We start from the raw sequence: 27,746 nt of genomic DNA, 5'->3' as shown, positions 1-27,746 counted from the left end.
AGACATCATGCATCCATCCAGTATTTGCAGTTTGGTTATTGCGTTAATGTTCTTGCTCTTCTATATCATGGGCTCAGAAAACAATAAGGCAATCAATTTACATTGCCTAAGATAGAAGAAAACAAAGAAGCAGATCATCAGACAAATAGTCAGGAGCTATATACCAGTAGGTGCTGGACTCCAAACTCCTCCAAAACGGTTCCTCAACCTGGGTCTGTTAGCAGTGTGTATCACTGATGATCTGCTTCTTTGTTTTCTTTAATCTTTCGTATCAGGCCAGGCTCACAAAAGCTATTCCAATCCTCCGTCATATTTCCTTGTTACAGTTATCGTCTTTAGTTATCACATGTATAGAAATAGGTCTACACATTCCAACATCTCACCTTCTAGGAACACCTGGCCCTTTCATTATCCATCATTTTCATCTTATCCCTGTTGATGTGAAGTCCAAATCTTCGCCAGTCTGATATATTTTTGTCAACTGCATTTGTAAATGGTTCTCTCATTCTGCCAACAGATCTAAGTAATTTGCAAATTGCAGGTTCGAAATGTGTCGTCCCTGTATCATCTCACGTCCATGCTCTTGCATGTCCATTTTTCCATGTCTTTGTTCAGAATCATTATGAATAACAGAGGAGATACTGGATCTCTTTGTCTGCTGCCTAGTGATGCTTTTACCCATTTAATCCATTCTTGAACTTTACTGCCAGCTCTGACATTTAATAAAAATGTCTCATCATCCTGATCAGTTTTTCCAATGTTCCCCCCTACCTGTCAGTGACCCCCTACAGTCCTCCATGCGATGCCATAATGAATCCAATGCCTCCTTGACGTCAATGAAGCAGTGTTAAAGGGGTTTGTTTTTATTTAACTTGCTTAGCAATTCTTCAGTAATTAGCACATTAGTATCTGTTAAATAGTATTTTTATTTTTTCTAAAGCCTTTTTGTTCCTCAATCAGCTTTCCTTCATAAGCATTTCTCTTTTTTTTTTCCAACTCTTTATTCATTTTTCATCTTACATCAAGTGTACAATATTACATCACTTGAAATTCATTCTATTATCATCTTAAATACATAAATTATCTCCCTCCCCCACCCACCCTTCTCACAAATAAGCATTTCTCAATTTCTCCTGCAGAATGTTCAACATACCATATATACTCAAATATAAACCGAGATTTTTGGACCACAAAAAAGGTTCAAAAATGAGTGTCTCAGTTTATATTAGAGTCTTCCCCTTCCACCGCTACAGCAACCCTTCTGCACAAGCAGGCTTGTTGCCATGATCAGTGCATACTCAAACCCCACTGGAATATCAGCTTCCTCCCTCCAAAGCAAGAGTAACGCCCATACCCCAACACCCACCAGATCATCAGCTACTGTTCCCTCCCAAGCCAGAGGGACAACCGCACCCATGTCTGAGCAAAACCGGAACGTCAGCTAGTGCTTCTTCCCTCCATAGCAAGAGAGACTGACATCCCCCAATGCCTACCTGGATCTCCTGGTAGGCTAGCGGCGTGTTGGGGCAGGAGCATTCCCATACGTTCCTGCCCATTCTTCCTCTGCAATAAAAATGGTGTCAGGAGCCTCACAATACTGCTGCTGGAAGTCCCAGTGCTGCTAGATCACCAGGCGATTGCGGTAGCCCTGGGGGGATGTCAGTCTTGCTTGCTAGGGAGGGAAGAAGTGCTAATTGATATTCCAGTGGTGCACAGATGGGGGTGCGGGTATGGATGTGGTTGTTCCTCAGGCTTTGGAGGGAGTAGTAGTTGATGTTCTGGTGGGGTGCAGGCGTTACTCTTGCTTGGGAATGAAGGAGGAAGCATTAGCTGACATTCCGGTGGAGGTTGGGGCATGAGTGGTGGTGCAGTCATTACTCTTGCTTGGGAGGCAGGGAAGGAGCATTAGCTGGCATTCCAGTGGGCGCAGGCAGGGTTGCAAGCACAGGTGTTTTGCTTGGGAGGGAGGAAGGGAGGGCGCACTAGCTGACATTCCAGTGGCGTTGGAGCATGGACAAGGTATGGGCATGCTCTGATCACAGCAACAAAAGTCTGCTGGTTTGGGGGAGGCTTGTAGTGGCGGTGGAGGGGTAAGACTACTAGAAGGGAAGGTGGCAGGGCATCACAAGGAGGAATGGTAGAATATTTCCCCTAAAAAAGAATGTTAGATCACAGCAGCAAAAGTCTGCTGGTTTGGGGGAGGCTTATAGTGGCGGTGGAGGGGTAAGACTGCTAGAAGGGAAGGTGGCAGGGCATCACAAGGGAGGAATGGTAGAATGTTTCCCCTAAAAAGAGTGGCAAAAATGGTATCTCGGTTTAAATTCAACTTCCTGGAGGGTAGCCCATGCAACACCAATTTTTTAAAAGGGTTCCAGAGGTGATCCAGGAAATTAGACCAGCAAGTTTTATGTCAATGCAGAGCAAAATGGTACAGACTATTATAAAGAACATATTACAGAGCTTATACCTAAGCATGGATAAAAAAAACACAAAGCCAACATGGATTTAGTCATGAGAAATCTTGCTTCACCAATCTACTGTATTATTTTTTTTTTTTTGAAAGGGTGAATAAACATGTGGATAAAAGTGGGCCGGCCGGTATTGTGTATTTGGATTTTCAAAAGTCATCTGATAAAGTACCTCATGAAAGACTCCTGAAGAAATTAGAAAGTCATGGGAGAGGAGGTAATGTCTATTATGGATTAAGAACGGGTTAAAAGATATTCTCAATGGAGAAGGATAAACAGTGGGGTTCCCCAGGAGTCTGTGCTATGACCATTGCATTTTTCCTTTTAACTTTTTATTCCTAAGTTTCAAAATTAATACCAAGCAAAATACTACCTGTATGACAAAGTGTATCTAAAGATCCTTAATTAAGAAATTATTCATATTTTCAGAAAGAAAAAAATATACTCAAGTCCACATTATGAGATCCAAGAGTAAACAAAGAGAATTAATATAGTACAAATGACAGAGGACGAAACTTCTGCCTTCAGCCCCTATTCCCACCCCTCTCACATACTGTTATCCCTCCCATCTGCCATATTCTTAACCTAGTTATTTCCAGTGCAACTGTCCGTGCTGCCTTCAAACAGGTGGTGGTTAAGCTGCTTCTCAGAAAACCCTCGCTAGACACCACCTGCCCATCCAATTATCGCCCTATCTCCCTTCTTCCATTCCTATCCAAGCTACTCGAGCATGCTGTTCTCCGTCGCTGCCTGGACTTCCTTTCAATTCAACAGATTCTTGATCCTCTACAATCTGGCTTTTGCCCCGACACTACAGAGACTGCCTCACCAAAGTCTGCAGTGACTTGTTCATGGCCACATCTAAGGGCCTTTACTCAATCCTCATCCTTCTTCACCTGTCTGCTGCATTTGATATTGTTAATCACAGCTTACTCCTCGATACGCTATCCTCGCTTGGATTCTGCAAATCTGTCTTCTCCTCATTTGCCTCCTACTCTCCCATCGCACCATTAGCGTATGTGTTCGTGGATCATCTTCTGCTGCTACTCCGCTAGTGGTCTTAGGATCGCTTCTCTTCTCTCTCTACACCTCTTCCCTCGGTGCCCTGATCTATTCCCATAGCTTCCAGTATCACCTAGAGCCTATAGTCCCGAAGGATGTACCATGGGAGACCTTCAAGATCATGAGGGGCATAGAGAGGGTGGATAGGGACAGATTCTTCAGGCTGAAGGGGTCGACAGGTACGAGGGGGCATTCGGAGAAACTGAAGGGAGATAGGTTCAAAACAAATGCAAGGAAGTTTTTTTTCACACAAAGGGTCGTGGACACTTGGAATGCGCTACCGGAGGAAGTGATCAGGCAGAGTACGGTACAAGGATTCAAACAGGGATTGGACGGATTCCTGAGGGATAAAGGGATCGTGAGATACTGAGAGAGGTGCTGGGATGTAACACAGGTATAGAAAATTAACCAGGTAATAAGTATAGAAACCCAACCAGGTCGTGCATGTGCAAGACCGGAGGGTAAGGACTTCGATGGGAAGATAGGACTCAATGGGAAACCAAGGTGGCAAGGGGGCCCCTTCTGGTGATTCAGACAGGTCGTGACCTGTTTGGGCCGCCGCGGGAGCGGACTGCTGGGCAGGATGGACCTATGGTCTGACCCGGCGGAGGCATTGCTTATGTTCTTATGTTCTTAGGGATTTCTTTTCAGGGGTGGGGGTTCTTATTGAGAGGATGGACTGGGGATGTCTGATCTTGTAGGGGTTTCAGTATAGGAGAAGCTACTATCTGGAATGGAAGAAGATAATAATAATAACAGTTTATATATCGCAATACCATTAAGTTCTATGAGATCCAAAGGGGTGGAGCTGGTAATCCATTTTTATTTTTTCTTAACTTTGAACTGCACTGGGGCCCATATTCTATACTTCAGGAGATAACATGGATATACCTGTCCTATGTGCAAAGGCTTGGTACATGGGCCGAGCAGCAAATGTCTGCCCTAAGTGGTGCTCTTAAGTTGAAATAAATTATTTTAAAAAACTTACCACACTTTAGAAAGCATCCCCTTAGTGTGTGCAAAATGTGCATGGAATCAATTTGCATGCATTAGAAAGTACTAATATGCATTAACATTTTTTATTAAAATGTCTGTCTGAAACAAATAAGAATGCTCAAAGACTGGAAAAAAGTCATAAAAATCTGAAACAAACAGAAATTTTATTGGCTTACCACACATTGCTAATAAAAAGTAATTACAGCATTCCATCCTAATTGTTTAGTTGTAAGCAAAATTGTTACCATTATTTTCATTGGAAACTGACTACCTTCAATTTGACCAAAACTGTATCATTTTCCCATTTCCTTCAAAAAGTTCTACTGTTTTAATAGGGCAATTCTATAATTTGGCGCCATGCAAGTAGATGCCACAATGGGGCATTGCTTAGCGCCAATTCTATAAATACACTTAGGTGTGCCTAAGTCAGGGATCCTTGAAGTTGGGTTTTCAGGATTTCCCCAATGAATATGCATTGAAAGCAGTGTATGCACATAGATTTCATGCATATTCATTGGGGAAATCCTGAAAACCCGAATGGATTGCGGCCCTCAAGGAGGGACTTTGGAGACCCCTGCTCTAGATCAAGGGTGGGCAACTCCGGTCCTCGAGGAACGGAATCCAGTTGGATTTTCAGGATTTCCCCAATGAATATGCATTGAAAGCAGTGCATGCACATAGATCTCATGCATATTCATTGGGGAAATCCTGAAAACCCGAATGGATTGCGGCCCTCAAGGAGGGACTTTGAGACCCCTGGCCTAAGTCATAGCACAGATCTTCTTTGGTATGCCTACAGCTGTGTGTTATTACTTATGCTAGGGCAATGGTTGATGTAAGTAGGCACACCTAGATGTACCAATCAATATGTGCAACTGATAGTATTCTATATGTTGTCTGCACTGTTTAGCAACAGCCCACTTGTAAGTTCACCTTGCAGTTATGCACTATTATATCCAGACCCTGCTTTATATATATATATATATATATATATATATATATATACACATCACTGCCAATTACAGTGGTGCCTCACACAACGAACTTAATTCGTTCCAGGAGCAAGTTTGTTATGCGAAAAGTTCGTTATGTGAAACGCGTTTTCCCATAACAATACATGTTAAAAAAAATAATTTGTTCTGTAGCATAAAATATGCTAAGATGACATAAAAAAAGATAAATTTATCTTGTTAGAGCTGTTAGCATGATATAGAGGGGATATATGTGAAGGGGAGGGGAGACAGGGGTTTTGTTGATCCTTGCTGTGTATTATAATCACCCCCCACATACTCCCCAGTACCTTTTTTAATTCCTCCCATCTTTCTCAGCCAGTGGCGTACAGGCCAGAAGCGCAGAGATCAGGAGCAATTCCTCTGCACGCCTGTGTGGGCCCATGCCGATCTCCGAATGGCTGCAGTTAGTTCTTGTGAGTCCCGCGAGAGCTGGCTGCAGTTAGTTCTTGTGAGTCCCGCGAGAGCTGTCTGCAGCCATTCAGAGATCAGCGCAGGCCCAGGCAGTAGCACAGAAGGCTTGCTCTTGATCTCTGTCTGCGCTTCTGGCTGGGAAATTTGCTAGACCACCAGTTCGAGTGAGCGGGTGAGATTAAAGTTGCAGCAGTGGTGGCTTTTTTAAAAAAATATGTGGCGGCGGGGGGAGGTTTAAAAATATGCGGTGGCGGGGGGAGGTTTAAAAATATGCAGCAGCGGCGGCAGGGGGGTTTAAAATATGCAGCAGCGGCGGCAGGGGGGTTTAAAATATGTAGCGCCACTGCACAGGGAGCCAGGCGGAGAGAGGGCAGTTAAGCGATGCAGCTCGGGCGACTTCGTTGTGTGAAACGAAGTTCGTTGTGGGAAGCAAGACCTGAAGTTCGTTGTGCGCAGCGTTCGCTGTGCGAGGCGTCCGTTATGCGAGGCACCACTGTATTAGTGTCTTAACATGTACAAGTGGTGCATACTTCTAGGTGCCTGTTTATAGAAATGCTCCTTGTTTTTAAATGTCGTTGTATATGCGAAAAAGTTTGTTCTAATAAATAGCATGAAATATATCTTAAGATATGTCAGAGAAAAATAAGGAAGAAGAAAAGGGAGAAAAATTATGGTTTTCCTATTGGAATCAGACTAAGTAATAAAGAGAGGCCTCATAGGAGAAGTTTAACTGAAAATAAACTTTTCAGGGGATTTGCTATGTATTTCTTGCTTTTAGACTATTCTGCATGACTAATCCATCATTTTCCCCAATTTACCATGACAAAAAACTGGTTTACCAATAATGCATCTAAAGTATTTAATGAAAAAACTTCATTTACTGGATGGAGCATCTAGTGGAAATATTACTGTACTCATATTATAATTTCCCATGGATAACGTAAGCATTTTACAAAATAGCATTAAAAAATAGGAATGTAACAACAAATCATTTTCAACATATACAGAAAGCAAGGAAACAAAATTAAGACTGATACGCTCTTTCAGTGCAAGCAAATATGCCTACATAAAGTATCTTGCATCAGATATGCTATAAGTATGAAAATGTTACACACTTTTTTGTTATTTTTTCCAGACCTTAAAACTAAGAGCTATCAAAAGGATATAATAAGAAAAAGCTCTGCTATGAACAGTTACCACTGACTCTGCTTCTAATATATTCTAATTCCTCCAAAAATGTCTTTAGTAAACAGAAACATCCTTCTTGCAAATATATAATACCACTAAGTATACTTGTAAGTCAAACTTGCCCACTAACTCCAAGTCATTAGGGACCATGAGTCCTGCTTTTTCAGTTCCAAGCTCTAAGCATGATGGGCCTGGTAGAATTGCTTCTTGTATTAGATATTTGGTATTATAAATCCATTTAAACTTTGAGAAAAGTGCAGGAAAACAAAGCACAGTCATGGTGTCTTGAAGTTTAGATTTTGGATTTCACAAAGCATAATAGATATTGGGATTGATATTCAGTGGTGCAGGTGCCCCAGAAAGAGAAATAAGAACATAAGAACTGCCATCACCGGATCAGACCCATGGTCCATCGAGTCCGGCGATCCGCACACGGGGAGGCCCAGCCAGGTGTACACCTGATGTAGTTTTAGTCACCCTATGCCTCTCGTAAGAAAATGTGCATCTAATTTGCTTTTGAATCCTAGAACGGTGGACTCGGCAACAACCTCCTCTGGGAGAGCATTCCAGGTGTCCACAACTCGCTGCGTGAAGCAGAACTTCCTGACATTTGTCCTGGTCTTGTCCCCCCTCAGCTTCAGTCCATGTCCTCTTGTCCATGTCACACTTGACAAGGTAAATAATTTATTTTCCTGCTCTATTTTGTCGATGCCTTTCAGTATTTTGAAAGTCTCAATCATGTCCCCTCGCAGTCTCCTCTTCTCAAGGGAGAACAGTCCCAGTTTCTTGAGTCGTGATTTATCTATTTATGCCATATATGAGATTATCTCAGCCCCACTGACTATGGTGGACTAAAAATATCTGGATAAGTTATTCAGATATCTTGGGATATCTGCAAACAAGATCGCCGCTTGAAATTATCTGGATGGCCACAGAATAATATCACACCAATATCTGGAAGCCCTTTAGCCTTGTCACTAGAACACTCCCATAACTTCTTTTGTAAAAGAGATACATTTTGGCTGGATGTTGTCCAGCTAAAATTTACAATAGAAAAGAAGAAATGTTTCTCACTGGTATAAATAAATAGAAGGAGAAATCCCACTACAATAAACATAGTGGTGGAAATGTACACACTGCACTTAAATCTCAACTGCTTAAGGAGGAAAAAAAGCCTCAGAGGTTCCAGTGTGTAAAGTCTCGGTGATTGAATTTCACACTGCTGCAGGATTAATGTCGTTCATTGGCAAAAAGACTCCATTTACTTACTCAAAGTCATTTGACTATTAAACATTTGCATAGCTGGCTACATTCATATCTCTTTTTATCTTTATTCATATCCCGCCTTTCCCAATACCATATGTATTAATAAATCTGCAGATACTCATCTTAGTTTGCCCCGACAGGGCTTCGTCAGGAGATTAATAGTGAAATGAGTTCCTCATCAGGACAAACTAAGATAAGAGTCTGCAGATTTATTAACACCTGAATAATAAGAACATAAAAATTGCCATCAAACCCATCAAAGAATTTCCATCAAACCCAGCATCCTGTTTCCAACAGTGGCCAACCCAGGTCTCAAGTACCTAGCTAGATCCCAAGTAGTAAAACTGATTTTATGCTGCTTATTCTAGGAATAAGCAGTAGATTTCCACGAGCCATCTCTATAATGGCCTAAGGACTTCTCTTTTAGGAAATTATCCAAACCTTCTTTAAACCTCGCTAAGCTGATTTTTCAGCATATTCTCTGGCAATGAATTCTGGAGTTTAATTACATGCTGTGTGAAGAAATATTTTCTCTGGTTTGTTTTTAAATCTACTATTTAATAGCTTAATTGCATGCCCCCTAGTCCTATTATTTTTGGAAAAAGTGAACAAGCAATTCACATCTACCCTTTCCACTCCACTCAGTATTTTATAGACCTTCTGGCACCACTACTCACTCTGGTTCAATCTATAGGTTTCACCATATGATATCCAACTATTTCACCCCTTAAATCCTATATCCCCTGATAAAATAAATGAAATTAATTTAAAAAATTAAATAAAATCAGCCTCTGGCTTTGGCATAATAAACTTTCACTGAACATTCTTAAAACTACTAGTGTCCTTTTCTCTCTCCAGATGAACATTCATGTCTACCCATCTATATCGACTCCTTTCCAATTCAAACAGATAGTAAAGTTAAACTTCTCGGAGTCATTCTAGACAAGGATTTCACCTTTTATCAACAAGTTAGTGCAGTTGTACAGAAATGTTTTCATAAGCTTAGGCTCATCCGTTCTATTTCTTCTTTTCTTGATCCCTCCTCAATTAATATCCTGATTCACTCTCTAGTAATTTCAACTACAGATTACTGTAATGCCCTTTATCAAGTTATAACCCAGAAAGAAATCTGTCGTCTATAACTATTGCAAAACACTGCTGTTAAATTAATCTATCATGCAAAAAAACTGACCATGTCACCCCTCTCCTTCACAAATCACATTGGCTATCTATTACTCATCGTCTCTCCTATAAACTACTCCATTAATTGAATATTATAACGAGTAAAGTTTATTCTTTTTCCTTAGGGGATAATATATAGAAATGGGATGGGATGGGAGGGATAGGGAGGGAAAAATATTGGAAAGATGTTGTTATGAAAAATAAGGAGATATATGTAATAGGATGAGATATTTATTGTTGTGCATTACTGGGTATAATAAAATGTTTAAAGTGTTTGAGGAAAAAGGATGGGGGGAGGGACAGATTTCATGTCAGATTAATTGTATTATCAAAAAGGGATGTATAATTATATATAAATTTGGAAGGAATATTTTATTGATATGGAAAAGGGTGGGAGGTGGGGGGGAATAAAAACATGTATAATAATATTGTTTAAGAATGCCAAGTGTGTTATGTAAATTAATTGTAATAATACTGTACACTTGTTGAAAGAAATAAAAAGGAATAAAGATTTAAAAAAAAAAAAATAAAAAACTCTAACCAACCAGCGTTTATAGATAAACTTTTGATCCCTTATTCATCATCCAGGACCCTCCGATCAAATAATCAAAATTTACTCTCCATACCATCAATACGGGAACTATTTTACGATACTACTCGCAAATCCATCTTTTCAGTTACCGCCCCCTATCCGTGGAATGCCCTCCCATTAGACGTTCGATTAGAGAACGCGCTTGAAAAATTTAAAGCCAAACTTAAAATCTTCCTCTTTAAAGATGCCTTTATTCTTTAGTATTAGCTTCAGCCTCTTAATTCCTTGATTCACGTGAAGCTTTGAAACATCTAATACTTCTTTTTAAATGATTCCCCTCCTAATGATTTTGCCACTCCCCATTTACTGTCCTTTTTTATTAATTTTGCTTCGATGTATTTTAAACAACCTTTCCCTCTCTTACTTTCCTTCCGTTTCATGTACGTTAATCCGAATTTGTCTAGTATTTTTAATATTTGATAAAATATTGCTTTTATTTACCTATTTTAATTGTCCCTTACAATCTTTTTATATTGTACACCATCTAGCCATTTGTTTTGATAGACGGTATATCAAAAATAAAGAAACTTGAAACTTCTGTCTTTCAACCAGCTATGCCAGCCAGATAGGCAAATGTTTAATTGTCAAATGACTTTGAATAAGTAAAAGGAAGGGGTTTTTTTTTTTTGCCAATGAATGACATTGTGAAATTCAGTCACCAAGACTTTACACACTGGGACCTCAAGGCTTTTTTCCTCCTTAATCAGTTGAAATTTAAGTGCAGTGTGAGATTTAAGTGCAGTCTGAGGTTTAGATTGTCCTCACTGATATAACACACATAGCAAACTAATAAGTGTGGTCCAAGGAAACTAGTTGTTAAGGACCATTACATTTATTTGAAATACAGCATCAATATGGTGCGATAAGAAGTGTGACTTGACACAGACTGCGTTTTGACAATGCAGCCTGCATCAAGAATTCAAACCCTCTGTATCAACCTCATGGGCATAACATTAAACAAATAGTAAATAAGAAGAATTTATGCCAAACTTATTGAAAACTCATCTACTGTATGAATAATAAGATATAAAACAGCAAATACATAATTAGCATACATATTACAAAGAAACTGTAAATGTGGGGAATAAAGTTAAATAAAAGTAATCCAATTTATATAAAAAAAATAACTTAACTACAAGAGACATAAAATATGAAATTAAAATTAATAATATATCAGCTAAAATGTATTCATATGCCAGCAGAGAATCTTGAAACAAAAAAACTTATGTAGATAGCATCTGATGCTAACTGCATAAATCCTTTTTAATATTAGCTCTATTACTTCTGAAGTTAATAGGACCTTTCCTTAATTAAAATATTATGTGGCACCATGTTGGCTTGCATCATTTGTTTTCATACAAGAAAAATGACTTCTGGTTACTTTTTTGCATAACCACATAGCACAACAATATTTATATTATTGTAATGTTAATCATTTAAAAATAAATACATGACCAGGGCTACTGAAAATTTTAGTGGCTGTGCTTTTGGCAGTATACAAGGAAAGATTAGGTTCTTACCTCAATAATCTTTTTGGCAGAAAGAAACTATATATACTCGAATATAAGTCAATTCGAATATAAGTCGAGACCCCCATTTCCCCCCCCCCCTAAAAAAGGAGGAAAAATGGTTGACTAAATTAAACTAAACCTTAAGTTTATATACCGCATCCTCTCCACGGAAGTGGAGCTCGGCACGGTTTACAAGAACTTAAAATTTAAGAAGAGAAAGAAAAAGTCATATAAGTCAGGTGGCTTAATATTCAATTGTCCTGCCCTGCCAGGATCTGTACCCAGTGCCCCATACCTCCCCCGCCAGGCACTGAACCCAGCCCACTTCCCTCCCTCTCCATCAGGCTCTGCACCCATCCCCCTCCCTGCCAGGCTCTGCACCCAGCCCCCTTCAGTCCCTCCTGTCAGGATCAGCACCCAACCCCCTCCCTCCCAGCCCCCTTCCCTCCCTGCCCTGTCCTTTGTACCTCCTCTATGCTGATATCCTACATGCTGCCAAACCTTCCGCATGACCTGCATACCTAGAATCCCTGTTGGTCCAGAGGTGTAGAGGGCAATAGCAAGCTTTCTACGCTCCTGTCCCGCTGCTGAGCCAGTCGCTGTGAGTTCTGGTGGTTCAGCTGTACTGAGCAGAAGCGTGCTTCCTGCGTTGCTGCTCTGTGTTGAGTGGCTTCCTGAATGGCTCCCGTGAATTCTTGCAAGACTGGTCGCAGCCATTCAAGAAGCTGCTCAGCGCTGAGCAACAGTGCGGGAAGCACACTTCTGCTTAGTACAGCTGAACCACCAGAATTCACAGCAGCAACTGGCTCAGCAGCGGGGCAGGAGTGCAGAAAGCTTGCTCCTGCCCGCTACACCTCTGGACCACCAGTGGGATATAGTAAAGCAGACCCTGAGTCTAGGGTGGGGCAGATGAGCCTGCTGTGAGCACTGAGGACCCAAATGCGGCAACCCTTTCTGCTGAGTAGGAGCTGAGAGAAGATCTGCTAAGGGGAAGAGAAACGCCATTGAAATATCTTAACTGGTAGCATTCAAACTTGGGAAAAGGTAAAACTTGGGCTTCAGGAGGTTATTTCATTGTTCTTCTCTTTTTTAGTTCAGTACTCTGCTTCTTCAGCAAAGTCAGTTTAGGCACTAGAGTAGCATTTAGAGTCTCTGTTGGGGTTTATATATAAAAAGTGTTTTAGTCAAGATTAGTATTTTAGGTTGCATTTCAGAGCATTAGATCAGATTAGGGCACAAATAGCAGTTGAGGAAAGTCTTGTTTAGTGTTTAGGAGAGCATCACCCTGTGCAGTACGAGGCAAACCTGTAGCCAGGACCTGCCAACCAGGGGATGCAATGTCCTCAAGCACCAAGGATATGTTTCCAGGAACTTCTGCCCAAGAGGGAAAGGGCTAGGACAGCCATTATAGTGGGAGATTCAATCATTAGGCATGTAGATAGCTGGGTGGCTGGTGGACGTGAGGATCGCTTAGTTACTTGCCTGACTGGTGTGAAAGTGGCGGACCTCACGTGTCACTTAGATAAGATTTTAGACAGTGCTTGGGAGGAGTCTGCCATCTTGGATGTGGGTACCAATGAACATAAGAACATAAGGAAATTGCAATACAGACCACAGTAGATCAGGTTTTCTTGAAATCAGAGCAGGCTGATTTTAAAGGTTGTAAATTATCTATGCCAACTGCTGAGCAAATTGTAAATAGATATGACAAACATTGTTTGAAATGTCTGTATGCAAATGCTAGAAGCCTAAGAAACAAAATGGGAGAATTAGAATATAAAATAGCACTAAATAAAAAGATAGATATAATAGACATTTCTAAAATCTGGTGGAAGGAAGATAGCCAATGGGACACTGTTATACCAGGGTACAAGTTATATCATAATGATAGGGTGGATCGAATTGGTGGAGGCATGTTAAGGAAGGCCTTGATTCAAACAGGATAGAAATTCTGTGTGTAAGGGGGAAAAGGCTAGTGATAGGAGTGTACTACCATCTGCCTGAACAGGATGAATGGATAGATGCAGAAATGTTATCAGAAATTAGGGAGGCTAACAAACTGGGTAACACAGTAATAATGGGTGATTTCAACTACCCCGATATTGACTGGATAAATGTATCATCAGGGCATGCTAGAGAGGTAAAATTCCGTGATGAAATCAAGGACTGCATTATGGAGCAGCTGATTTAGGAACCAACAAGAGGTGAAACAATTCTAGATCTAGTTCTTAGTGGAGCGCACAGATTGGTGAGGGAGTTAATGGTGCTGGGGCCGCTTGATAACAATGATCATAACATGAGTACAGGTCTTACCTATCTTGGAGAAGGGGGGAGGGAAAAAACATCTTATACTGAAACTTAGCAAGTAAAATGAATTACTGGTTTTATGCTTTAAGAATGAATATGACTGTTGGGCAGACTGGATGGACCACACAAGTCTTTATCTACTGTCATTTATTATGTTACTATAACTAGATTTGATATAATCCCTGGAATAAATTTAGATAGGAAATCCAATACAACAGCACTTAACTTTAAAAAAGGAGACTATGATAACATGAGGAGAATGGTAAAAAGAAACTTAAAAGGTGCAGCTGCAAAGGTCAAAAATATACATCAGGAGTGGATGTTATTTAAAAATTCCAACCTGGAAGCCCAGAACAGATATATTCTATGTAATAAAAAAGGAGGGAAGAAGACCAAACAGCAGCCGGCAATGTTAAAGAGTGAGGTGAAGGAAGCTATGAGAACTGAATTCAAAAGGGCCTGGGATAGGAATGTGGGATCTCTCAGAGAGAGAAAGAGATAATGGTTACTGCGGATGGGCAGACTAGCTGGGCCATTTGGCTTTTATCTGCCATCATGTTTCTATGTTTCTAACTAAAAGAGAATCCTTCAGAAAGTGGAAGAAGGATCCGACTGAAAATAATTGTAAACAATACAAGGGATGTCAAGTCAAATGCAAGTCACTAATAAGGAAGGCAAAGAAAGATCTCATAAAGAAGATTGTGCTGCAAGCAAAAACACACATTCAAAAACTTTTTTAGGTACATTAAAAGCAAGAAGCCGGGAAGAGAATCGGTTGGACCGCTAGATGATTTAGAGATAAAAGGGGCTCTCCGTGAAGACAAGGACATAGCAGAGAGATTAAATGAATTATTTGCCTAGGTCTTCACTGAGGAAGATGTGGGGGAGATACCGGTGCCAGAAATTGTATTCAATTCTGATGAATCAGAGAAACTTGTACAAATCTCTGTAACAGTGGATGATGTAATGGGTCAATTTGACAAATTGAACAGTAGCAAATCACCTGGCCCAGATGGTATACATCCCAGAGTGCTGATGGAATTGAAAAATGAACTTGCAGAGCTTCTGTTAGTAATTTGTAATTTTTTTTTTAGAAACCAGCATAGTACCGGAAGACTGGAGGGTGGCCAACGTGATGCCAATTTTAAAAAAGGTTTCCAGAGGTGATACGGGAAATTATGAACTGGTTAGTCTGACATTGGTGCCGGGCAAAATGGTAGAGACTATTATAAAGAACAAAATAAACGCACATATACATAAGCATGGATTAATGAGAGAAAGCCAAAGTGGTTTTAGTCTACTACTACTTATCATTTATATAGCACTGAAAGATGTACGCAGCGTTGTACATTTTGACATTTATAGACAGTCCTCGGAAGAGCTTACAATCTAACTTGGACAGACAGATATGAGATTTAGTGTTCAGGATGCAGAACCAAGGTGAGAGGAGTTAGGAGTCAAAAGCACTCTCAAAGAGGTGGGCTTTTAACTGGGCCTTAAATACTGCCAGAAACGGAGCCCGCCATAGGAATTCGGGCAGCTTGTTCCAAGCATACGGTGCAGCAAGGTAGAAAGGACAGAGTTGCAAGTTGAAGAGAAGGGCACAGATAGGAAGGACTTACCAGCTGAATGGAGTTCACAGGGGAGATCATAAGTGAAGAGAGATAGTAAGAGTGCATTTGTAGGTCAGTAAAAGGAGTTTGAATTGTATACGGAAACGGGTGGGAAGCCAATGGAGAAGGGTAACGTGATTATAGTGGCTCTCCTGGAATATAAGTTGTGCAGCCAAATTCTGGACAGATTTGAGGGGAGCGAAATGGCTAAGTGGAAGGCCTGAGAGTAGCATGTTGCAGTAGTCTAAGCATGAGGAGATGAGGGCATGGATAAGTGTTTTAGTAGTATGCTCAGAGAGGAAGGGTTTTGGTAATATTACAGAGGAAGAATCGGCAGGTTTTAGCAATATGTAGTATCTGGGCGGTGAAAGAGAGAGAGGAGTCAAAGATGACCCTGAAATTACGAGCAGACAGAACAGGATGGATGAGAGTGTTATCCACAGAGATGGAGAACAAGGGAAACGAAGAGGTGGGTTTAGGCGGGAAGATGAGCAGCTCTGTTTTAGCCATATTCAGTTTTAGATGGCGGTGAGACATCCAAGTGGCAATGTCGAACAGATAGGCTGAGATTCTGGTCTGGGTTTTAGTAGAGATATTTGGCGCAGAGAGGTAGATCTGGGAATCGTAAGCATAGAGGTGATACTCGGAAGCCCTGGGAGATCAGCGCTCCAAGTGAGCAAATGTAGATTGAGAAAAGGAGTGGTCCCAGGACAGAGCCTTGAGGTACACCAATCGATAGTGGGAAGGCTGTGGAGGAGGAACCACCATTGCATATACTGAGGGTGCGATGGGAGTGATAGGAAGAAAACCAGGAGAGGGCAGAACTCTGGAATTCCAACAAGGACAGCATATCAATGAGTAGGCGATGATCAACAGTATGAAAGGCGGCAGACAGATCAAGAAGGATGAAGATAGAGCAGAAGCCTTTGGATATGGCCATTGGAAATTTTAGTACGGGCAGTTTCCACGGAATGCAGTGGGCGAAAGCCTTTCTGAAGTGGATCCAGAATAGTATGGGATGAGAGCAAGTCCAGGCAACAGCGGTGAATATGACATTCAAGTAACTTGGAGAAGAAGGAGATGGGGTGATAGTTGGAGGGACATGCGGGGTCCAGTGAGGGTTTCTTGAGGAAGGGTGTGACTATGGCATTCAGAGCAGATCTTCCAACTTGTGTGTAGAAGAAAAGACTGAGGAGCTATAGCATAGCAGCATAGCCCAGTGAGGATGGAGGCAGAGCCGAAAAAGGTAGATGATGCCTTCCACACATCTCACAGTTAGAGGAAAATAACCCACTGATCAAGAATGATGCACCTTGTGCACCAGAAGTCCTGATTTATGCTGCCGATATTAATTTCACTCCCTATACCCCAAAACCTCTCTAGAAAAATTTAAAAGTAAATTAAAAAGCTATCTTTATAAAGATGCATTTGAATCTTAAATCAGATAATCTTTTTTTCTTTTTATGATCTTCCTATTTACTCTTAGATTAAGTCTTCTTTTAAATATGTATTTTTAGCCCAAGTTTCACTTAAATATTAATGTTTTTTTTTTGTTTGTTTTTTAAATAATCTTCCTGATGTTGCTCTTCCCAAAGATGTTTTTCTTTTGGTTCTTTACTTTAAACAAATGTAGTTTTATCCCTGTATTCCTTATGTATTATTAATTGTCTATGGATATGTTTTTATGTTTATTGTTCAAATGATTTTATTTAGCTCCCAATTTTATTTTTGTGATACGCATTGAAAATATTTAATATTGCGTGTAAATCAAAATTTTAATAAACTTGAAACTTTACTAACACGTAGCGTGGGTTTTAGCGCCGGCGGTAACTGCTCTGAAGCTCATAGAATTCCTCTGAGCATCAGAGCAGTTACCGCCGCTGCCGGTGCTACGCATTAGTAAAAGAGGAGGTATATTAGGAAACTGGGATTTTGTCCTAGAACAAATAAATATTTGTGTAGATACAATCAATCAATGGATAACATCTCACAAATTAATGATTAATAGGGAGAAAACAAAATACCTTCTTTGGCCCCTGTAGGTCATTCTTGGATTGACTGAAAATTTCTTGTTGCTGACAATTCTCACTAATTTGAGTCATCAGCAAAGATATTGGGGATCAGTTTGGACAGTAAGTTTTCAATGGAATTATAGGTTAATAATGTAGTTTAAACTGTAGGTTATTCAAAATACTGCAGCCAAGCTTATTTTTTCTGCTGGAAAATATGATCACATGACACCGTTGTTGGTCTCTCTACACTGGCTACCGGTGGAAGCTCAAATTAGATTTAAAATTGTGTATTTTAATGTTTAAGATCATGGTTGGGCTCCTCAATTAACTTGGTTTTACCTTCTTTTAGAGCAGGGGTGTCCAACCTCGGCCCTCGACAGGTCACGTTTTCAGGATTTCCAAAATTAATATGCATGAGATCCATTTGCATACAATGGAAGTAGTGCGTATAAATAAATCTCATGCAAATTCATTGGGAAAATCCTGAAAACCTGACTGGATTACGGCCCTCGAGGACCAAAATTGGACAACCTTACTTTAGAGCATTAGGCTATAATTTTAGGAATTATATGAAGCTGAATACCCTTCAGTAAAAGGAGTGAAATATAAAAAATTGTTTGCTACCTCTTTTTTTATATCAATCAGTTGTAGCATGGAATGATCTCCCACTACAGGTGAGACAGATCACAAATTACTTTATTTTTAGAAAAATCAATCAATTCTTTTTTAATATCTATGATGAAGATTGTGTTTGTAGGACAAGGTTGGCTCTGAATTGGGCCAAATTTTAATTACTATGTAATAATCCTGTTTTTTTGTCCAGTCTCTTAAAATCCACGTTGACCTGAAGAGGTATTATGTGGAATTCAAGAACTGAATTGTATTGTATCCCCTCATCCCCATTTATATCTTGTATCCTGACTAGGGTTTAAGGACTACTGAGGAAAAACTCATATCCTTCAAAGGGAAAGTTTCAAGCTTTCTGGCTTTACAGCACAACACTTACTGAGTTGGATGAAAATTTGTAATACTTTATTTTCATATATTAATATATTTTAAATCTGGTTAATTTTCAGTGCTCATAAAGGTCATTGTGCTATATGCACAGTATTCAGTGGTGTCTTTCATAAATTGAAAGTGCTGAGGTTTCTATTCTTTCAAGTAGGTGGTACCAGTCAATTTCTTATTAGTGCTATTTGCCTAAGGCAGTGATTCCCAACCCTGTCCTGGAGGAACACCAGGCCAATCGGGTTTCCAGGCTAGCCCTAATGAATATGCATGAGAGAGATTTGCATATGATGGAAGTGATAGGCATGCAAATTTGCTTCATGCATATTCATTAGGGCTAGCCTGAAAACCCAATTGGCCTGGTGTTCCTCCAGGACAGGGTTGGGAACCACCTGTCCTGGAGGAACACCAGGCCAATTGGGTTTTCAGGCTAGCCCTAATGAATATGCATGTCCTGTCCTGTTCACTTTACAGCAGAGTTTGCCAAATTGTGGCTCAGGGCCCAAATGGGTCACAAAATCTGCTTTTGGAGTCACGACTTAGGTGGGCTCGCCATATCATTATCTGTACCTCCGGGTTGGGGGGAGGGTCACACAGTTTTATTTGGCCAGTCACCAGCACAAAAACATTGGGACACACTGCTTTGCAGCATACCACCAATCTCATAATAATCTAAATATAGACAGGGCAGAGAGTAACCTGCTAGAAATAGCCAACAGTAACTTAAAAATGAAATACAGTATATACAAGTCATGGTGTATACATACATCTCTGCAGACACTGTACGCTGAATGTCCCTTAGAATAATACTTGCTTTATTTGAGGGAGGAAAACTCCATGCTTTAAATATTTAACTGTATGTGTTATGCTATTTAAACAGCTAAATCATTTTGAAAATTATATTCTCTCTTTCATATATTTTCTTTTTTAATAAATGTAGTCTAGTTTGTATAATAACTATCAAAACTATTTTCTTATGAGAAGGCAATTCTATAAGCTGGCACCTAGAAATATGTGCCACTTACTTGCCTCAAAGGCTCCTTTAATTGACAGGTACCTATTCTATAAGGTAACGCCTATGTGCCATAGTACCTAACTGCAAAAGTGATGTTCATGTGGGTAGAGCATGATTGAGCCACAGGCATCTCTCCCAGTCATGTGTCAACTTACACCTGCCACTAGTATGGCATAAAAGGATGGGCCCAAACATGGGTGTGCCAATTCCAATATATACTAGTACTCTATAATGGCACCCTGAAGCCAACATGCCATTATAGAACTGACTCTTAAGTGCATGGCATTGGGGTACCTAGATTAAGGCATCAATTTATTGAAATGCCCTAACTGCTTTTAGGTAAAACTAGAAGTCTTCTGAAACTGCTTAAAAGGAAAGAACCCTTCTTGGGTCAAGTAACAGTACATGACCACTTTACAAACATCAAAATTATTTTTTCCAGGTATCCTGGAGATCAGAACGGTGGCAGTTGGAGTAGTGGCAATCAAAGGAGTGGAAAGTGAATACTTTTTAGCTATGAACAAGTCTGGAAAACTCTATGGAAAGGTATTGTGTTGTCTTTACAAATATTCTACAACGACAAATGTTTATAATATGCTAGATTACTAGAAATAGAGCAAACAAATGTATTACACTATATTTTATTGAAAGATTAGGTTCTTACCTTTGATAATCTTCATTCTGTAAATCCATGGAGGAGTCAGTACAATAGGTGTTTTATCTCAACCCGTGAACCAGGTCTTGCAGAAAACCACACATTTTTTTTCTCTGCTTCTCCCACTTAGCTGAGGAACCTAGAGCCTCCTACAGCTGAATCCAAAAGCAAACAAATAGCACTGGAACAAAGCATACACACAAAGGGGGCAAGGGGAACTTCCCCGTCAACATAACAGTATTCTGTTCTGCTCTGCAATATATAAAAAGCAATAAATAGGCAACATGAAAAACAGGCAAGAATATGGCATCAATATGGAACCAACCTGTGCGTACAGCAAGCACAAACTGGAACAAAGCCAGTGGTATAGATATGTACCCACATCTGTAAAATGATTCCCCGCAGGGCCCTTCTGCTGGGTGGAAGATACTCAGGCATGAAAGGAGAAACATCTGAAGCAAAACAATGAGGGCAATACAGAAAGAAACAGAGTAGATAGAGGGCGGGCCGTACTGACTCCTGCATGGATATACAGAATGAAGATTATCAAAGGTAAGAACCTAAACTTTCATTCTGTTACATCTACTCTGAAGTCAATATGATAGGTGATGTACCAGAGCAATGGCAACGTCTAGGGTGGAATAGAAGAACCTGCCCATAAAACCGAGGCTCCAAAAGCAGTATCCAACTAAGCCTCCATGTTCAAAAAATAGGGGTCCTGATTTATATTCAGCCAGCGCCCAGTGCCCACACAATCCCCTCCCAGACTTATTGCAGGCCTCCGTCAGGCTGCCAGGCTCTGCACCCTGTCCCCCCTCTATCTGCCATGTCCATCGTACTTCCTCTACCACTGGAATCCCTGGTGGTCCAGAGGTGTAGTGGGCAGCAGTGAGCTTTCCACGCTCCTGCCCTGCTGTTAACCCGGTCGCTCGCTCACTGCCGCAAGTTCCGGCTTCAGCCGCTTAGCAGTACCAAGCAGGAATACGCTTTGGAGCATCTGCTGCTGCTCGACGCTGAGCGGCTTCCTGAATGGTTCTCACATACAAGGCAAAAATTGTTGCATTTATATCTTTTACCACCATTCCTGGGACCCCTGATGAAGACGTGTTGATCGAACATGGACAGTGTCAGGTCCCGTTACTCACTTTAGGTGGTTTATTTTGTGCACAACACATTGTTTATTGAAATAAACATTGCCTGCATCTTGTATAATTGTTCTGCAGTTTTGTCTTTTGTTTTGCCTTCTTGAGGATACCACCAATGAAAAAAGTTTAAAATTAGGCATGAAGGGTTATAGGTGTCATTGTCAGTTATTACCTTGTTTCCCCGAAAATAAGCCCTAGCATGATTTTTAAAGATGCTCATAATATAAGCCCTACCCAAAAAATAAGCCCACCCCGAATGTTCACGACACTCCCAGACTCCATCCTTGACACTAGTGCTGCCTGATTCACCAAAAAAATTGGATTGTCAATTCAGCAACCACCACCACGGTGAGACCTGACATACCTCTGCTCCAAGGTCTCCTAAAGCAGCGGCGGTGCTCTGAACGAGCTGCTTCACGGCCTTCCCCCTGCCACATCACTGATTACATTATCAGTGATGCAGGAGAGGGAAGGCCTCGGTGAGGAAGGCTGTGATGCAGGCTGTTCAGAGCGCTGCCGCTGCTGCTGTTTTTGGAAGCCTCAGAGGTACGATATGTCAGTCTCACGATGAGAGGGTCGGTGGGGTTCTGCTGCACAGGGGGATAGGAGGGAGGATAGAAAGATGCTGCACATGGGGTGGGGGGGGGGAGAAAAGAAAGAGGAAGAATTGGGGTGGAGGAGAGGAAGGGAGAGATGATTGTAGTATGTGAAAAAAATTATATCCCCCGAAAATAAGCCCTAATGCATTTTTGGAGCCAAAATTAATAATCTAATCTAATTTAGTATTTATGAGTCGCTCTATACCTGAAAAGGTTCAAGGCGACATACAAGTCAAAGGAAATACAACTCTAGGAACATAAGAGGGAATAACCAGGATGAGAGTTAGAAGAGGAGAGGCAGAGTTCTATAACATAAAATGCATGAAGTACGAGGTTGTACAACATTTTCTATCCATTGTCAATGGAGTGTATTGACCCAAAGAGGAGAGTTTTTAGTTTCTTCCTAAAGTTAAGGTAGTCGCTTTCATCTTTGAGCCTATGCCCTCTGGAAGATGTGAACAAGGTTTTTACCCTTGAGCCACAGCAGCTTCCACTAATGTCTTTCTTCCTCACATCTGATAAGATAGCTTAGATCTTATCAGATATTTTCACCTTCACATGGCTAGGATCACTAATCTCTCATGGTAGAAACCCCCATGACTGAAAAGAAGCAGCTGTGGCTCACTGGGTAAAAGCCCTGTGCTCATTTTCCAGAGGTCATGGGTTCAAATCGCAGCACATATTTTAATTGTGGCATTCTGCCTTGCAGGTGCACCTTAATGATCTCACAATGAGGTCAGCATTGTGCAGCTGCACACCTCCATTTGCAATGAAGTAGAAGCTATGCTAAGGTCTGTATCTGGTTTTTCTGTTTTTAAGCTTTTGCATATGAAGTTATGTATGCAATCTATATACTGCGTACAGTATATATGCCAGGAACAACTGACCTATATGATCCACTCCCCCTCCCCCACATGGTTATGTCAAAAAAAAGAAAGTAAGTTTTCTGAATTCCTACTCTTATGGATGCACACCCCTAAGCATTTTTATAAGTGTCTACACGAATGTGTAAAATTTTTAATCAATCATTTTGCAATTAGTTCTGCTGTTCATGTGCTTATATTTATTTTTCTTGTTGATTCTTGACCCAGATTGTTTACCCCATACAGGTTAGATATGTGTGCTGTGTTTTATCTATGACATGAGACTGATGTTAAGTTTTGTTTTATATAAAGGTTTTATTAAGTATGTTATTTCATGCTTCACCTAGAACTGTAGAAAGGCAGATTATAAATATTTTAAGTAAATAAAATGTCATTCTACATGTTTAAGACAGACACTTATAAAATTAATCTTGGTACTTCTACCCAAGGCCAGAAAAGGGTCAGGTAAGGAAAACTATGCATGGGGATTTCATTCGTAATGTCTAAAGCATACTTTCCTGTGGTTACATTTGCACCTGCTTTAAAGTATATGCTAAAAATGGGGCCTCATTCCCTCACTTTGCAACTACTGTATATGGGCTATTTGAAAATTGCAAAAATAGAAGAGAATAGACTGAAATCTATTTTGTGCTATTTGAAAATTACCCCATGAAGTTTATAGAAAAGACTCTTCCTGTTCTTTCTCCCTACCTCCAATCTGCCTTTCTTTCATCCAACTACACTCTCCAAAATAGTATAATATGGAAATAATTTAGTAAATTTAAGATTAGAACATATTTTTTTAATGTATTTGACGGGCTTAATTTCCTTATATTACTTTTAAATAGAGGCTCTGCAATGAGGACTGCAATTTCAGAGAACTCATCCAAGAAAACCACTACAATACTTATGCATCTGCAAAGTGGACAAATAATGGAAGAGAAATGTTTATTGCTTTAAACAACAAAGGCCTCCCTATGAAAGGCAAAAAAACAAAGAAAGAACACAAAGGATCACACTTCTTGCCATTGGCGATATCCTAATCACACAGGAGCTACAGGAGAAAGCACCAGTTCCAGCAGATTTTTTTTCTTTTCTTTGGTTTTAAGAAAGATACGAATTGAGAGAGGCTGGAATACTACTGAAAAAATGAACAAGCTGGACTTGCGCGTTTATTTTATGACTGCATTGAAAAAGATTTGAAAATATAAACAAAGTCAGATTTAGTAACTAAAAGTTGTAAAAAATTGTAAAGAGTTGTACAATCCTACAACATTAGTATTAGTAACTGGGTAACTTCTTAAATTATATTATCCTCAAAATAAGCCTTGACTTGATTATCTGGTGGTTTATATTTAAAAAAAATAAAGTATCTGCTTCTTAAATATGGCTGCTATAAAAATAATAAATAAATAATAAAAGCAGATAATGTAATATAAAATGTCAGATTTTAAGGCTGCTGGAATGATTCATCAGATTATCAAGTCAATTCTGCATGTGGATGTTGAGTAGTACATTAAATATATCTTATTAAAAATAATGAAATGTATTAATTAAATCAATATGTTCTTATACATTTCTTACTGTAGCAATCAGACAAAAAAGCTAGTTTGAAAGGTCATCATTAAATATTTAAGTCCCTCTAGTGATAAAAATCATTTTGTAAAAATTAAACCCTTGAGTTAGCAAATTTCACATGCCTACTCTATAACGTCAATGTGTTATAATATCTGTTCAGTAAATAATGAATGCCTATACAGTAAATAGAGAATACAAAGTTTAGGATGTGTTTCTTTCTGATCAGACATCAGAAAACCAACTAATGACATTAAAAAAAATGTCATTTTTAGCATTTAACTATAACACATTCCAACCTAACAGTTTCGTTTGCTATATATCGAAGCTGAGCATTAAAAGAATTAGTGCACTGTACATATATGACATGAAAGTCATAGAGCAATTGCTTCTCCAATATTTGCATGCCTCACTGTTAGAACAAGCGGGCATTTAAAAGCAGCAATGTGAGCACGTCTGCTTTTTTTTCTGGGATTGTTCTGATCAATCATCCTTTATGGAGCACCAAAGTTTATAAAGAGTACATAAAACAAAAGAATGAAGCATAAAAGAATGCCTCAAAATCAGAATACATCAGAATACAGGGCCACTGAAGTTCAGAACATCATGGTAGTGATCTTGGATTAAGGGGGGGAGGATGCATTTTGCCAAAAATCTTCATTGTGAGAGTTAGAATTATCACAGGACAAAATAACTCACACTCCAGGCAAAAGGTCTCCATCTAATGACATTGTTGGTCCGGAGAGAAGTGTGCCTCTAATGATGCGGTCAACCCAGTCACTCAGGTGAACTTAGAGCAACTCATGTAATTAAAATTATGACTCCCCCCCCCCCAACACACACACTTTCTTTCTATCATTCTGTTGCTCCCACACTCATCCTGCATCTTCCATCTCCCCAGTTTTTTTCCCCCACATGCAACCCTCCTCCTATATGCACTCTTCCCTACACCATCTCAACCAGCTTCAACTCTCACTCCCTCCTCTCCTACCAAGTGACTTCCAACATCTCATTTCTTCTCCTAACCTTCCAAATTTGCTCTTGTCAAGGTTTATTAATCTTCTCCTCGCCCTCTTCAAATGCCTAATGCCAGGGCCATTTTTCAAACAGCTGTTTATTTTTTTTTAATTACTGATTCAATGTACTACCAGCCAAGCTCCTGTGCTTTTTTTTTTTTTTTTGGGGGGGGAGCGAGGCAACCAATGCAAACTGTACTTCTAATGTCCACTCTATTCTTCCCTGTAAAAGACTCTCCCTCTCCTCCTCCTACTTACTGTCTCCTTCCTCCTTAATTCTTCTTCTTTTGCCTATCACTTGAATTGTACGTCGCCTTGAACCTATTTAGGCATCGAGCAACTTACAAATTGTAGATTAGATTAGATTAGAGAGTGTGAGTATCAATGGGGGATCAGACAATATCTAAGTTCCACAAATTTCTCTGAGCTCTCCTAAGTGACTGGGCTAGTCATGTCATCAGAGGAACACTCCCTTCTGGGCCAAATGTGGCACTGGAAGTTATTCCAGGAGGAGTACTGGTTGCAAGATACCAGAGAAAGTGGAGGAATTATGTACTAGGGAAAGAAACCAATGAAGGCCATCACTGGCTTCCAGGCCTTAAACTGACTAACCTTGACTTATGAGATAAAAGACAATGCAGTCTGGTGGTTGAGAGTCAAATCTGGTATTGCAAAAATTTGTTGCCTTGCCTTACTTACATTTTACTTTTACAAGTTTGAATTTAAGAACTGTAATAAACATTCACCTCCACAGAATCCCCCTGGTCATTTTTATTCTCTATATTCCTCATTACCCTTGGTTAGTGGAAGAACAAATGGCATTGTCTTACACAGTAACATAGTAGATGACGGCAGATAAAGACCAGAATGGTCCATCCAGTCTGCCCAACCTGATTCAATTTAATTTAATTTTTTTTTCTTCTTAGCTATTTCTAGGCAAGAATCCAAAGCTCTACCTGGTACTGTGTTTGGGCTCCAACTGCTGAAGTCTCTGTCAAAGCTCACTCCAGCCTATCCACACTCTCCCAGCCATTGAAGCCCTCCCCAGCCCACCCTCAACTAAAAGGCCATATACAGACACCTTCCATGCAAGTCTGCCCAGTACTGCCCTTAGTTGTTCAATATTTACTATTATTTTCTGATTCTAGATCCTCTGTGTTCATCCCATGCTTCTTTGAACTCCGTCACTGTTTTCCTCTCCACCACCTCTCTTGAGAGCGCATTCCAGGCATCCACCACCCTCTCCGTAAAGTAGAATTTCCTAACATTGCTCTTGAATCTACCATCCCTCAACCTCAAATTATGTTCTCTGGTTTTACCATTTTCCTTTCTCTGGAAAAGATTTTGTTCTACGTTAACACTTTTCAAGTATTTGAACGTCTGAATCATATCTCCCTTGTCCCTCCTTTCTTCTAGGGTATACATATTCAGGGCTTCCAGTCTCTCCTTATATGTCTTCTGGCGCAAACCTCCTATCATTTTCATCACCCTCCTCTGGACCGCTTCAAGTCTTCTTACGTCCTTCGCCAGATAGGTCTCCAAAACTGAATACAATACGCCTCTCTTTATACAGTCCAGCATCCTTCTGGCAGCAGCCACCGCATTATCACAGTTTTTTCGCCTTTAGATTTTCAGACACTATCACCCCAAGGTCTATCTCCCTGTCCGTGCATATCAGCCTCTCACCTCCCAGCATACATGGTTCCTTCCGATTATTAATCCCCAAATGCATTACTCTGCATTTCTTTGCATTGAATTTTAGTTGCCAGATATTAAACCATTCCTCTAAACTAAACTTTAAGCTTACCTTAAGCTTATATACCGCATCCTCTCTATAAAGATAGAGCTTGGTACGATTTATAGAAACATTAAAATAAGGAAAAATACATAATAAGAATTAGTGAATATGAAGAGAGCAGGGAAATTTACAGATCCTTTTTCATATTTTCCACTCCCTCTTCGGTGTCTACTCTGTTACAAATCTTACAAGGAGGAAATGATCTTAAAGTTGCACAGACATCTGAATCCCTAAATACAAACCCGCAAAATTTTCATTTAAAGTAGCAACATGTGTTGATCAGTATCCTGGGAGATGTCATGCGAGTCTATATTATCCCGAAGTATATTTGCCTAGAGCATGCAGTGAGCTTCAGTTATGCTCAAGTGAGTTGCATTGCATTCATCCCATCAAAATCTTTTATGACAGCTTTTCGCTTATTGTTTCTACTGTGAACACAAAAGTGTACTGG

General features: G+C 40.0%; 2 protein-coding genes across 13 annotated transcripts in view; one reads left to right on the top strand and one right to left on the bottom strand.

Annotated features, from left to right (window-relative positions):
• FAM227B (family with sequence similarity 227 member B) overlaps nt 1-27,746 on the bottom strand; it is a 413,569-nt gene that overhangs the window by 295,167 nt on the left and 90,656 nt on the right. The gene's annotated exons all lie outside the window — the stretch shown is intronic.
• Nucleotides 1-27,746, top strand: part of FGF7 (fibroblast growth factor 7) — a 95,533-nt gene that overhangs the window by 49,621 nt on the left and 18,166 nt on the right. For 2 of the 3 annotated variants that reach the window (XM_033920270.1, XM_033920271.1), the window contains exons 3-4: nt 20,087-20,190; nt 23,755-26,411. In XM_033920270.1, coding sequence (XP_033776161.1) covers nt 20,087-20,190; nt 23,755-23,949 — 299 coding nt within the window. In that variant the 3' untranslated portion in view covers nt 23,950-26,411. Of the gene's footprint in view, nt 1-20,086; nt 20,191-23,754; nt 26,412-27,746 lie in introns of those variants that run through there. The other variant, XM_033920272.1, reaches the window with a different exon arrangement.

Source organism: Geotrypetes seraphini, chromosome 14 (assembly GCF_902459505.1).
Source record: "Geotrypetes seraphini chromosome 14, aGeoSer1.1, whole genome shotgun sequence".
NCBI lineage: Eukaryota > Metazoa > Chordata > Amphibia > Gymnophiona > Dermophiidae > Geotrypetes > Geotrypetes seraphini.
This window is presented reverse-complemented; position numbering and strand designations above follow the sequence as displayed.